Here is a 13,366-nt window from a genome sequence, read left to right as displayed (position 1 = left end):
TCTATAACTGTGAGTACTATCTTTTACTGCTCTCCCATTTAGACTTGTTTTTAGGTTTATCTGAGTGATTAATACATTAGCTCATTGGTTTGTTCTTCAAGGATTAACGATAGTTAATATTATGCTTCAAGGTACGGTGCGGATTTTGAAAACTGTATACGAAGCAATATTGATTAATACTATGAAGTACCACAATATCATTAATTCTATTTGTGTGAATAAAATCAAATTGTAATAATTAACGGGCTCTTTCAGGAATTCACCACTAAACTACTACTACAACAACTATCCAGTAAAATCTCACAAAGTGGGGTCTGGGGAGGGTAATGTGTACATTGACCTTACCCCTACCCCGATAGGGCAGAGAAGCTGTTTCCGATAGACCCTTGGCTCAGAAAGATGGAAATAAAAAAACAAGAAAAGAAAATTCATTAGTAACTCCAGTAGAAACCGTAATAGTAACAGAAGCATAACAACCAAAATATAAATGACATGCAATAACAATAACCAGTATCTAAGGCCCGGGGCTAAGATAAACAGCAAGGATAATGTGGACTCAACATAAAATGCAAGCCATCTAAGATCAACCCTAATCCAACCCCGCCTCACTCCGGGTATGAAGTAAGGAAAGCTCTACTACCCCCTAACCTACAACCCTAATGCTTGACCTCCAGACCTTCCTATCAAGGGCCATGTCCTCGGAAATCTGCAGTCGTACCATGTCCTGCCTGATCACCTCTCCCCATTACTTCTTAGGCCGCCCTCTACCTCTTCTCATACCCACCACAGCCAACCGCTCACACCTACTCACCGGAGCATCAAGGCTTCTCCTCCGCACGTGCCCGAACCATCTGAGCCTCGCTTCCCGCATCTTGTCATCCACAAGGGCCACACCCACCTTCTTCCGAATATCTTCATTCTTAATCTTGTCTATCCTAGTGTGCCCGCACATCCACCTCAGCATCCTCATCTCTACTACCTTCATCCTCTGGATATGAGAGTTCTTAACCGGCCAACACTCTGCCCCATACAACATGGCCGTCTAACCATAGCTCTATAAAACTTACCTTTGAGTATTGGTGGCACTTTCTTGTCATACAAGACTCCAGATGCAAGCCTCCATTTCATCCAGCCCGCCCCTACACGGTGAGTGACGTCCTCGTCGATCTCTCCGTCCCTCTGAATCACCGACCCAAGGTACTTGAAGCTATCTCTCTTGGGGATGACATGTGATCCAAGCCTCACGTCCCTGCCTACTTCCCTTGACTCAGCGCTAAACTTGCACTCCAGGTACTCTGTCTTAGACCTGCTCAATTTGAAACCCTTAGACTCGAGGGTCTGTCTCCAAACCTCCAACGTCTCGTCAACACCGTCCCTCGTCTCATCAATTAGAACTATGTCATCAGCAAATAACATACACCATGGCACATCCCATTGAATATGGTGTGTCAGCAATCCATCACCAAGGCAAATATGAACGGGATAAGCGCAGAGCCTTGGTGTAATCCCATAAAAATCGGAAAATGCTCCGAGTCGCCTCCCACAGTCCTAACCTTAGTCTTAGCTCTATCATACATGTCCTTGATCGCTCTTATGTAGGCTACCGGCACGCCCTTTGCCTCAAGACATCTCTAGAGCACCTCCCTAAGGACCTTGTCATACGCTTTCTCCAAGTCAATAAACACCATGTGCAGATCCTTCTTCTTATCCCTGTACTGTTCCACTAACCTCCTAATAAGGTGGATAGCTTCCGTAGTGGAGCGACCCGGCATGAACCCAAACTGATTGTCGGATATAGACGTCGTCTTCCTCACCCTCACCTACACCATCCTCTCCCAGACTTTCATGGTATGGCTTAGTAACTTGATACCCCTATAATTGTTACAACACTGGATATCACCTTTGTTCTTGAATAACGGTACCACTATACTCGACCTCCACTCCTCCGGCATCCTCTTCGTCCTAAAAATTACATTGAACAACCCAGTCAGCCACTCCAATCCTGCTCTACCGACACACTTCCAAAACTCAACAGGAATTTCGTCTGGCCCGGTCGCTCTACCCCTACTCATCTTACGCAAAAGCCCCCACGACCTCCTCCACCTTAATGCGCCTGCAATACCTAAAATCTCGGAGACTCTCTGAATGCCCCCAAATCCCCTAGCGCTATATCCCAGTCCCCCTCCTCGTTTAGAACACCATAGAAGTACGTCAGCCATCTCTGCTTAATCTGGGACTCTCCCATCAATACTCTACCATCCTCGTCTTTGATGCATCTTACTTGGTCCAGATCCCGGGCCTTCCTCTCCCTCGCTTTAGCCAGCCAAAACAACTTCCTGTCCCCGCCTTTCTCCCCCAGTTCCTCGTGTAGACGACCAAATGCTTCATTCTTAGCCTCCGTGACCGCCAACTTTGCCTCCTTCCTCGCCACCTTAGATGGCTGAAAATGATCACACAGGGGAGCACAATAATGAAAAAACAAGATTAGATGGCAAAAAAGAGTGGCAGCAAATAATTTAAGGAAGTTTTGTTGAGTGTGTGAAAAAGGTCTCATATTCAAAAGTTAATTATTCAAGTAGAAGTTATCAGAAGCGGAGCTAGCCTTTAAGTTACGGGTTAGATTGAACCCAGTTGTATAGGGTAAAATCGGTTCACACTAAGTACTCGAATGACAGAGTGACACGTGGAATTGGGGACAGACGGAAGATGAAGCAAGTGAAAACCAAGACCGAGGGCAACAACTTCGGTTGGCATCGGGTAGACCTCGAAGGGAATATTGTCAACGAGGGCAAACAAATTTTTTCCACCAGATGACATTCAATGAAGAATATTCCTCAGTATTAAATATACATCTGTTACATAGAATTTTGGCATTCATGACCAGCCGTTACATATTCATCAATGACCCCCCATTATTGTCATTTATGAGGGGCTTGATTCTAGGACCTTATTCCCTAGGTATAGCTATAAATAGTGGCTTCAACCACCATTGTAGGACACAAAAATTCTAACAAACTTATGATACACACTATTCCAAGCTAAATAATACTTTATTTTTTGTTTTACTTTATTCCTATTATTGTCTTCGGAAGCCTTGCTCCCGGAACCAAGCCATCTTCTATTCAATCTTGATTTTAACGCCAAGTCATGTATTTTATTCAATTTATTTATCATTTTGGGATCAAATCGATTCGCTTGTCTTCACACTATAAATTCAAATGCACCGTTTTACGGCTAAACAGTTTGGCATCCACCGTTGGGCTTAGACAGTTGCGTAATTGAGTTGATCCTTGCGTCTATTACTAATCTGTTTGATTCTTTGTTTCTTAGACAAAATCGTAAAAGATGGCAGATAACGATGTCAACATCGCACAAGAGCACAAGAAAATCCGTCTCAACACGAGGATTTGATCAGCAACACCCACAACGAGGAGGACATAACAACGCCAGTTCATGGAGGGCGATATCCCCGACACGTACGGGAGGTGACTCCCGATGATGCTGAAGACGGGCACGTTGCGGAAACAGTGAGGATCTTGAGAGAACAACAAAAGGCCATCATGGGCCATCTCCGACGGCAAGACCAGGCCATGACAGAATTGAGGCAAACATTGTCGGATGCTTCCAACAACGCGAATGAAAAAGGTCCAGTTCCTCCCAGTGATCCCGCAAATCAAACAGCGCAAAGGGTTGATAAAAATACCCCGAGGAGTGAGGCGGCTTCGACGGGGCCAGGGGAGTCGGTAGCGGATCTGGTAACAATAACAGTAATAATCCCTTCAAAACCGAGCTCATGCGGTTTATGAGGGAAATAAAAGCTCGAATAGACCAAAGTCTGGGCGCACCACCAGTGCTCCCGGACTCAAAGAAATATACCCAATTGCCGTTCAAACGAGCAACACCAGAGTTAATTCCGAAGCGGTTAAAAATGCCAGATGTACCAAAATATGATGGGACTTCGGATCTTTAGGAACATATCACCACCTATACAACGTCGGTGAAAAGAAATGACTTGGCTCCACACGAGATTGAGTCGGTCTTGTTAAAGAAGTTCGGAGAAACCCTCTTACCCAAACACTTAATAGATTCCTTTTAGATGCTCGTGGACTCTTTCATCAAGGCCCATGCCGGGGTCAGGAAGGTCTAGGCCCGGAAGGCGGACATATTCAGGATTTCGCAAGGAGAATCCGAGTTGCTGCGTGAGTTCGTGACCAAGTTCCAGAAAGAAAGAATGCTGCTACTATCGTGCCAGATGAATGGGCAGCTGAGGTGTTTACTGAAGGGTTGAACCCGAGGAGCTCCAACGCCTCCCGAAAACTAAAAGAAAGCCTACTCGAGTTTCAGGAAACTACATGGGCAGATGTCCATAACCGTTATGAATCAAAGATAAGAATAGAAGATGATCAGCTCGGGTTTCCGGCATCAACTAAGGGTCGGGATCGGTAAAAGAACTGGGATAAGTCGAAGGATGATTTTGACACAGATCGGCGATCTTCTAAGGGCCGATTTTTGCCCTACGAAAGGGCTGAAGGACGCGACAGAGGGTTCCGCTCGGCCGATAGGTTTGCGCTCGATAGAAGAACCGACCTTGGCCGGAATAGCAAGTCATTGGAAGATAAAGAGGTATCGGGTTCCCGAGATTTCACCTATCCCAGACTGTCCGAGTATAATTTCAATGTCAGCGTAGTGGAGCTAGTATCGGCGATGAGGAATATCAAGGAAGCATGGTTCCGGAGGCCGATGAGATTTGATCCCAGCCTAAGGGATCCTAATCTATGGTGCGAGTATCATGGGACTAACGGCCAACAGACTAGGGACTGTCGACATCTGCGCGAGGAGGTGGTGACATTGTTGAAAAACGGCCATCTCAGATAGTTCTTAAGCGACCAGACTAAAAACAATTATGGCCGCAACTGGGATAACGTAGAGCCCTCGAAGATAGTTGAAGACCCTCCCCGGCAAACCATCAACATTATTTTCGGGGGAAACGAGATCAACGGTGTAACCTTCTCGGCAGTAAAAAAGACAAAGGTATCGGTGACTCATAGCAAGAGACTCCGGAAAGTCGTCGAGGACGACATCACATTCACAGAAGCGGACGCAGATGGACTTTTACTGCCGCACAAAGATGACTTGGTAATTTCTCTTAACGTTGTGGATTTTAAAATTAAACGTGTTTTGGTGGACCCAGGAAATTCAGCCAATATCGTTCAATGGAGAGTGCTGGAGTAATCCAAGCTAACTGGAAGCATCATTCCGGCCCCAAAGCTCCTCGCCGGGTTCAACTTAGCAAGTGTGACAACCCTAGGGGAGATCCTACTGCCCCACAAACGCCGAAGGGGTCATGAAGACTACCTTGTTTGAAGTAGTAGATGGCGACATGGGCTACAACATAATTCTTGGCAGACCATGCCTACAGGAGATGAAGACCGTGCCATCAACATATCACTAACTTTGAAATTCCCTACTCCAGAGGGAATCAAACAAATAAGAGGAGATCAACCGGCGTCAAAGGAAATGAACGCAGTCTCGGTTTCCAGGAGTAAAGGGAAGGATCACGGGACATAGCAATTACAGGAACCGACGCCTGCTCCTGAACTAAAAAGATGACAAAGGGGATGAGCCGTTGGAATCCCACCAGGTACCGAGGTATTTCCAGGTACCGAAAGAAATGGACGCGACCAAATCCACGGGCGAAGAGATCGAACAAGTGGCATTTCTCGAAACTTTCTAGAGTGGAAGTTCCACTTCGGGACAGGACTAAACCCCGAGCTCAGGTCAGGATTCATAGAATTTCTTAAAACTAACATTGATTGTTTTGCATGGTCGCCCGCGGATATAACATGTATCCCGCTAGAGGTGGCCGTGCACAAGCTAAGCTTGGATCTAGCATCCCTCCGGTAAGGCAAAAGAAGTGCCCAATTTTCGAGGTCAGAAACATGTTTGTCAAAGAAGAGGTAACTCGATAGCTCGACTCGGTTCAATCCGGGAGGTAAAGTATCCCGACTGGCTAGCTAACGTAGTAGTAGTTCCAAAAAGAACAATAAATTCTGTATGTGCGTAGGTTATAAGGATCTGAATAACGCGTGCCCGAAAGACTCATTCCCATTGCAAATATTGATCAAATGAATGATGCAACGGCCGGACACCAGTTGATGAGTTTCTTCGATGCTTATTCTGTGTATAATCAAATTAAGATGAAGCCGGAGGATCAGGAAAAAACATCGTTCATAACGAACTTTGGCACATATTGATACAATGTGATACCCTTCGGGCTTAAAAATGCCGAAGCCACTAATCAAAGTCTCGTGAACAAAATATTCGAAAAGCAAATAGGGGAAACAACGGAAGTTTACATAGATGATATGCTGGTTAAGTCTTTAAACGCAGATGACCATTTGAAACACCTCCAAGAAACATTTGACATCCTAAGGAAGCACAACATGAAGCTTAACCCCGAAAAATGTGCATTCGGAGTCAGCTCCGGTAAATTTTTAGGTTTTCTAGTGTCACAAAGGGGGATCGAAGTCAATCTCGACAAGATTAAAGCCATCGAGGACATTCCAGATCAGCTGACACACGTGAAAGAAGTCCAAAGCTAACCGGAAGGCTGGCCGCTATAAGCAGATTCATTTCTCGGTCTTCAAAAAAATGCCGTCACTTCTTCTCACTTCTGAAGAAAAAGAACGACTTCGAATGGACTCTGGAAAGCGAACAGGCTCTAAAAGAGCTGAAACGGTTTCTATCAAGCCCTCCATTACTATCGAAACCGGAGGAAGGCGAACAGTCGCTAATATACTTAGCGGTATCGGAGGTAGCAGTAAGTGTCGTTCTAGTACAGGAAGACGAATGTACGCAATCTCTAACTATTATGTTAGCAAAATTTTATCGAGGACATAAACTCATAATCCCCACCTCGAAAAACTGGCCCTAGCTCTCGTGGTCGCCGCTCGAAAGCTTACGCCTTATTTTCAACGCCACCCGATAGCCGTGGTGACAACTTTTCTGTTACACCCCATGTTTCCGTATGTAAGAGTACGTCGTAAGTCAATTGATGTAAGCTCAGAAATGAGATTATATTTGAAAGTACATAAAGTAAGTTAATCATGTTACCTTGGAGGTTACAAATATTTAAAATCATGGATAACAAGTACCAGGAGGGTTGGAAGGCTTACAAGCTAAACGAATCGAAGAAAATAAATTTCGTCGAAAGTCGACAAGTTGGGAATATTGTAACATATACTTTTGGGGTGAGATTAGGGTGATCAACATGATAAGAAGGTTATTTTATGAGCTATTTTAGTCGTATGATAGTCGTGTGTTACGTTTTCAAGTCAAGCGAGTTGTGGAACAAAATTTGGGAAAGGTCATCACAAGTTACATTCATAAATGTGCTTAAAAATTAGGTCAAATATAGCTGTACTTTTCTCCCAATATACTTATAATTACGGGATGATCCATATATCAAATTTAAGAACTACGAGTCTAGTTTCCAACGCATTAAACCTTTCATTGATACGACGTCAGAGTAAAGAGATATTCGCATTTTTGCGAAACTGCGCAAGCAGCTCCCTATGGGGCCCACTTAGGCAGTCGAGATATGTTGATATATATATATATGTGACGCCTTGATGGTAGGATAGAATCCCGTATTTTAGTCATAGTTTGCACTCAAATTACTGCATTTTACTTGTGTTTGAGTTTAAATGTTAGTGAATTGCACTTATTGTGTGTTTTATGCCTTGCAGGAGGTGATTCCGAGTTAAAAAGATAATCAGAAGCTAAATCGAACAAGTTGGAGCTTTGAAGTCTGAGTAAAAGCCCAACGGATTAAACCGGGATCGCGTTCAGGGACCGGGAGCCAAGTCTAGATACGAAAATCGAAGAAAACAAGTTATTCTATAAAACTTGCACAACCGCGCTGCATAGGGCGGCACTGCAGTGCTTTTTGTGTTGTTGTCCGTCAGAAGTTGCTCTTTGAACTTTCCCACTAGCGCCCCGCATGGGACGGCGTGCGTGTGTGATTTTCTCAGAGTACTTTCGTGTTTCGCCTTGGAAAAGGTAGTTTCGCCCGGGCCCACTTCTACATGGTATAAATACACCAAAAAGGCATTTTTGAAGGGACTTTTGACCTTGGAAGCTTTGGGAGAGCAATGGAGGCTACAAGACACGGGATTTCATCATCTTTCCATCAGTTCAATAAGAGAGTTTGGATTGTAACGTTAGATTGATGCTTTCTTATTCGTTAACTCTTTTTCTGAGGACTTCCTCCATAATTATGAAGTAGTTTACCTTAGGGTTTGATGTAATTTGCTGACTTGGTTGTTGTTTATGGATTTAATTACTGCTTAATTGCTTGAATTTCGTGGAAGAGCTTTAACTCTACTTGTGATCTTATTCATTATCTTGTTTAATCGGAAAAGGAGCATAATATTGAAGATTGTTGCAACGCATGCCTTAATTTATTTTGGTATTTCTTTAATGTAATTGAAAGAGCTTTGTGATCTACCTCTTAAATTAAGATTGAGAAATATTCAAGAAAAGTTTCTCTTAAACCATTCTTACCAATAGATTCTTGCAAGTTTCACCGCACTTCACATTAGTTTATTTCAAAGATTTAGATTTAATCGAGAGAGGAGTTTGAATCGGAAGCATAAGCTAATCACCTATTAATTTCGTGAGAATTGATAGAACCTCAAGAGTAAAATATAAAAATATCAACCCCGTATTCCTCACATTAATAAGAACCCGACTTTGCTAACCTCTAGTTTGTTGCAGTCAATTGTCAATTGCTAAACTTTAGTAGTATTGTAGTACATAATCATTCTAATCAAGTTTTGACCTTTCTGAATAGCAGTTAGACCAGGAATTACTAGAGTATTATTTAAATTCAATCCCTGTGGAGACGATAGTCATACTATACTATCTTTGACTAGCGAGCATAAATTTCGTGTTGTGTTTTGCGCTCGTCAAATTTTAGCGCCGTTGTCGGGGATTGGCAATCAATAGTGTTCAAAGTAGTTTTTGGTGCTAATTTCAGGAACTTATTTTATTTTATTCTTCACAGTTTTCCTCTTCCGTGTGCAGGAAACAAATTGACTTATCTGGTGTATGACTCGATCTTCTTCAATGGAATTGAATCCATACAATCCAGAGGTAGAAAAGAGTCTGCGACAGTTGAGGAAAAAGAAGGAACTCACCGGAAAGTTATTGGGGAAAACCTTCAACCCAAGAACACATGGCTAATAACGGTGACGACGAAGTTGAGTTAGCTGCAAGAGAGGCAGCATATCATAGAGAAGAAGCTGCACCGATAGCAGTTGAGGCAGCCCGTAGAGCTGCTGATGAGTCCATCAACGATGATGGGGGTCGAAGATTCAATTTAAATCGACCCCTGGTTAAATACTAGTTCGAGAATGCGGTACCTAGGCCTGGTAGAGCATTCAGTGATTATGCAAGACCAGTCTAGAGTCAGGGACTATCTAGTGTCAGACATCCACTAGTAGCAGCGAATAATTTTGAGTTGAAGCAATGCTTGCTTCAAACTATCCAGAACAACTGTGTCTTCAGAGGCAAGGTGAATGAAGATCCTAACACTCACTTGATGGGTTTTGAGAAAATCATTAACACCTTCCAGTACAACGGAGTGTCAAAAGATGCAGTATACTTAAGGGAATTTCCCTTTTCACTGAAGGATGACGCGAAACACTAGCTTCGTAGCTTACCAACAGGGTCGATCAGGACATAGGAAGATATGACTAAAGAGTTTCTTTGACAAATACTTCTCAACTGCAAAAACAGTGAAATTCAGAAGGGAAATTCATAACTTCTGCCAGACGGACACTGAAATAGTTTTTGAGGCGTGGGAAATATTCAAGGAGATAGTGAGGAAGTGTCAGCATAATGGGATTGAAATTGTGGATTCAACTCCAGGATTTTTGGGATGGACTGACACCTCCCTCACGACGAACCCTGAGCACTGTAGTTAGAGGTCCTTTAATGAAGAAGACTCCTGAGAAGATTGTGGCAATTCTTGATGAGCTCTCTAAAGATACTAACCAGTGGCCTTAAGAGTAATGATAGAAGAAAATCAGTTGGGGTTCATCAAGTAGATTCCAACACATCAGTGCAAGCCTAGCTAGACGCCATGGCCAAAGAGATAAGGAAGTTGACCTTAGCCAAGGTCCAGAGCCAACCATCATTTGTTTGTGATTTATGTGGAATGGGTCATCCAACACATGAGTGTCAGGCCTTAGCAACTGATGAAGTGGTAAATGCTGTAGGAAGCTTTGACAGAGGCAACTACCAGAGTGGTAATAATTTTAACTATATGGGTTAGAGGCACCCAGGCTTTTCTTGGAGTTTACAAAGTGGTATGGTAGCAGAATAATTCGAGACCCTAGGGACAAGGAGCTCCAGGATTTCAAAATCAGTCGAGGCAGCAATACCAGCCTCCACATTCTAATCAGTCTAGCAAGGAAGATATAATTAAAGCTTTCATTATTAAAATAGATGAGAGATTTGAAACTCATAGTGCAGCCATTCAAAACTTAGAGAGGCAAGTGGGGCAGATTGCTAGTATGTTGTCCGAGAGGTTTCTAGGAACCCTCCTTGCGGATACCGAAAGGAATCCAAAGGAAACAATAAATGCAGCGTCGTTGAGGAATGAAAAGTATTGCAAGATTCGTTGGTAATAGAAAAGAATGAGTTGACAGAAATCAAGTTCAGAATAAAGTGAGGGCAGGGCAAGAGGATGATTTGAAGGAGAAGAACAGATCTGACGTTCTAACAGGAAGAAGAAAGACAAACAAAGCAGTAAAGATGAGATCGAAGAAAGTAAGTACATGCCTGCTCTACCCTTCCCCCAGAAGCAAAGAAGAGAAAAGTTGGACAAACAATTCGGGCGCTTTCTAGAAGTGCTCAAGAAGGTGCATGTGAATATACCTTTCATAGAGGTGCTTTCACAGATGCCAACTTATGACATTTTTTAAGGAGATATTGTCTAAGAAGGGGAAAGTGGAAGAGACATCGGTGGTCAAAACTTGAAGGAGATATTGTCCAAAATTTCACTCTTGAGGTCCAAGATATTGTCCAAGAAGCGGAAAGTGGAAGAGACATCGGTGGTCAAAAATTGAAGGAGATATTGTCCAAAATTTTACTCTTGAGGTCCACAGTAGGAAGAAACAGTAGGAACCATCACTGGTTTCTCAAAGGGTGAATTTCCTTTTACTTATCTTGGCTACCCAATCTTTTACACAAGAAGGAGGAAGAAGTATTACAATGATTTGATTCAGAAGGTGATGGTAAACTGCATTCTTGAAAAGGGAAGTTACTGTCCTATGGGGGAAAAGCTACACTAATCTCTAGTGTTCTGCAAAACATGCCTACATACACTTTCTGTCCTTGATCCACCTAACAATGTGCTTGAGCACTTACATAAAACATTTGCAAGGTTTTTCTGGAGCAATAAGGAAGAAGAGAGGAGTAGACATTGGACAAAATGGGACAACCTATATCTTCCTAAAGGAGGAAGGGGGGAGTAGGTTTTAGATCCTTGATTGATGTTTCTAAAGCCTTATTTGCTAAGTTGTGGTGGAGGTTTAGGACTTCCAAGTCCCTATGGTCAAACTATAGTGGAACAAATATTGTAAGAAAGAAATACCTACTGTATTTCAATTTAGGGGAGGCTCACATGTTTGGAGGAAAATGTTATCGGCAAGGGAAGAATTTGAGCATGAAATTTTGTGGGAAATGAATAGGGGGTCGACCAATGTGTGGCATGAGAATTGGACTGGCCTAGGGGCTTTATATCATGTTTCCCCTCCAGAGTTTCACATTGATGAAGAACTTCAAGAGGTGGCAGATTTGAGAGAGGGAGATGATTGGAATGTGCAGCTCTTGGAACAATCTTTTCCTATGGACATTGCAAACCACATTAGGCAAGAATTTCTATTTGAAGATAATGATGAATATTGGGACACACCTAAGTGGATGCCTACAGCTTCAGGGAGGTTCACAGTAAGTAGTGCATGGCAAATTGTGAGGCATAGAGCTCATGTTAATCCTGAATACAAGCTCTTATGGACTAAGGGGATGCCCTTCAAAATATCATTCTTTTTGTGAAAGCTATGGAAAGGCAAGGTTCCTACTGATTACATATGGAGAAGGAGTGGGCACATGGTGGTTTCAAAATATTGGTGCTGCATTCAACCTCATGAGGATTCCTTCCAACATCTTTTTCTAACAAGTCCAATTGCAGATAGCGTGTGGAGAACTTTTACGCAAGCAACAGGTATAGTAGAGAATCTTGTCCAAGTTCATCAAATTATAAAGGTGTGGTGGAATGTTGATTGCTGCCCAAAGCTCAAACCTTTGTTTCAAGCAGCTCCAGCAGTAATAATATGGGAGCTTTGGAAGAGGAGAAACACTATGAAATATGGAGGTGCAGCATCATGTAGTAGGATGATCCATGAAGTGAATAAGACATTGCATAATTTAGCAAGGGTAAGGTAGCCTTGGTTGAAATACATTCCATTGCTATGGCCAGACATGATCAGATTCTTTGAGGGGTATAAACCATATGTTGTAACCAAGAGAGTGGATTGGCAGTCACCCTATGATGGCTGGTTCAAATATAAACTGATAGTGCATCAAGGGGCAATCCAGGACCAAGTTTTTATGGCTTTTGTGTGAGGAATAGTGCAGGAGATTTGGTGTTTGCTAGGGCAGAACAGATTGAAGATACAACTAACATTGTGGTAGAATCTAAAGCAATTGTTGAAGGGCTATCATTTTGTGTTGAACAACATCTACATCCTCTAATTGTAGAGACTGATTCTCTAGTACTGAAGAGGATCATTGAAGGTGAATGGGATACACCACAGAATATTGGACAAGAGGTGAAAAGGATCAAAGGGATTAAGGAGAGTCACAATGTGATATTCCAGCATGTGCTGAGAGAGGGCAACACACTGGCAGACTTTTCAACTAACATAGATTTTTCTTTTGCAGGTATAGTAAGTTTTAGCTCATTTTCTAAATTGCCTGGTGCAGGGAGGAGATTACTCAATCGTGACAAGGACTATATCCCTAATCTTAGGGTGAGGGTAGCAAAGAGGAAGGCTCCGGATTAGTGATCATAGTTGCTCACATATGACTTGAGCTTGACATCTGTTCTATTGTGCATAATGTATGTATGGTGTTAGGTTATTTCTCAGTGGTATTAGCATGTTATCATGCTCATTCTGGGGGTGGTTTAACATTACACAGATTCATGGAGTCAAGTAGACATCTCATAGGGTCCAATATCATTTCAAATGATAAGATTTTTCTGCTAAGTGTTTTGTGGTGCTGCTACATTTGTTCA

General features: G+C 42.7%; 1 protein-coding gene across 1 annotated transcript; it reads left to right on the top strand.

Moving 5' to 3' along the window:
* LOC109227663 lies at window positions 11,707–13,133 on the top strand. Its single transcript, XM_019392864.1, has 4 exons — window positions 11,707–12,018; window positions 12,127–12,509; window positions 12,647–13,011; window positions 13,054–13,133. The coding sequence occupies exons 1-4, from the start codon at window positions 11,707–11,709 to the stop codon at window positions 13,131–13,133; spliced, it is 1,140 nt and encodes a 379-aa protein (XP_019248409.1).

This window comes from Nicotiana attenuata, chromosome 6 (assembly GCF_001879085.1).
Source record: "Nicotiana attenuata strain UT chromosome 6, NIATTr2, whole genome shotgun sequence".
NCBI lineage: Eukaryota > Viridiplantae > Streptophyta > Magnoliopsida > Solanales > Solanaceae > Nicotiana > Nicotiana attenuata.
The sequence above is the reverse complement of the archived record's forward strand: the minus strand, read 5'-3'. Positions and strand labels throughout refer to the sequence as shown.

What these genes read in the sequence shown, in the direction of transcription:
- LOC109227663 (XM_019392864.1), top strand. Translation starts at nt 11,707, where the DNA reads ATGTTATCGGCAAGGGAAGAATTTGAGCATGAAATTTTGTGGGAAATG. An exon ending in CAGCTTCAGGGAGGTTCACA is followed by an intron (nt 12,019 to 12,126) that starts GTAAGTAGTGCA and finishes TTTTTGTGAAAG; the next exon opens with CTATGGAAAGGCAAGGTTCC. An exon ending in CATAGATTTTTCTTTTGCAG is followed by an intron (nt 13,012 to 13,053) that starts GTATAGTAAGTT and finishes TGCCTGGTGCAG; the next exon opens with GGAGGAGATTACTCAATCGT.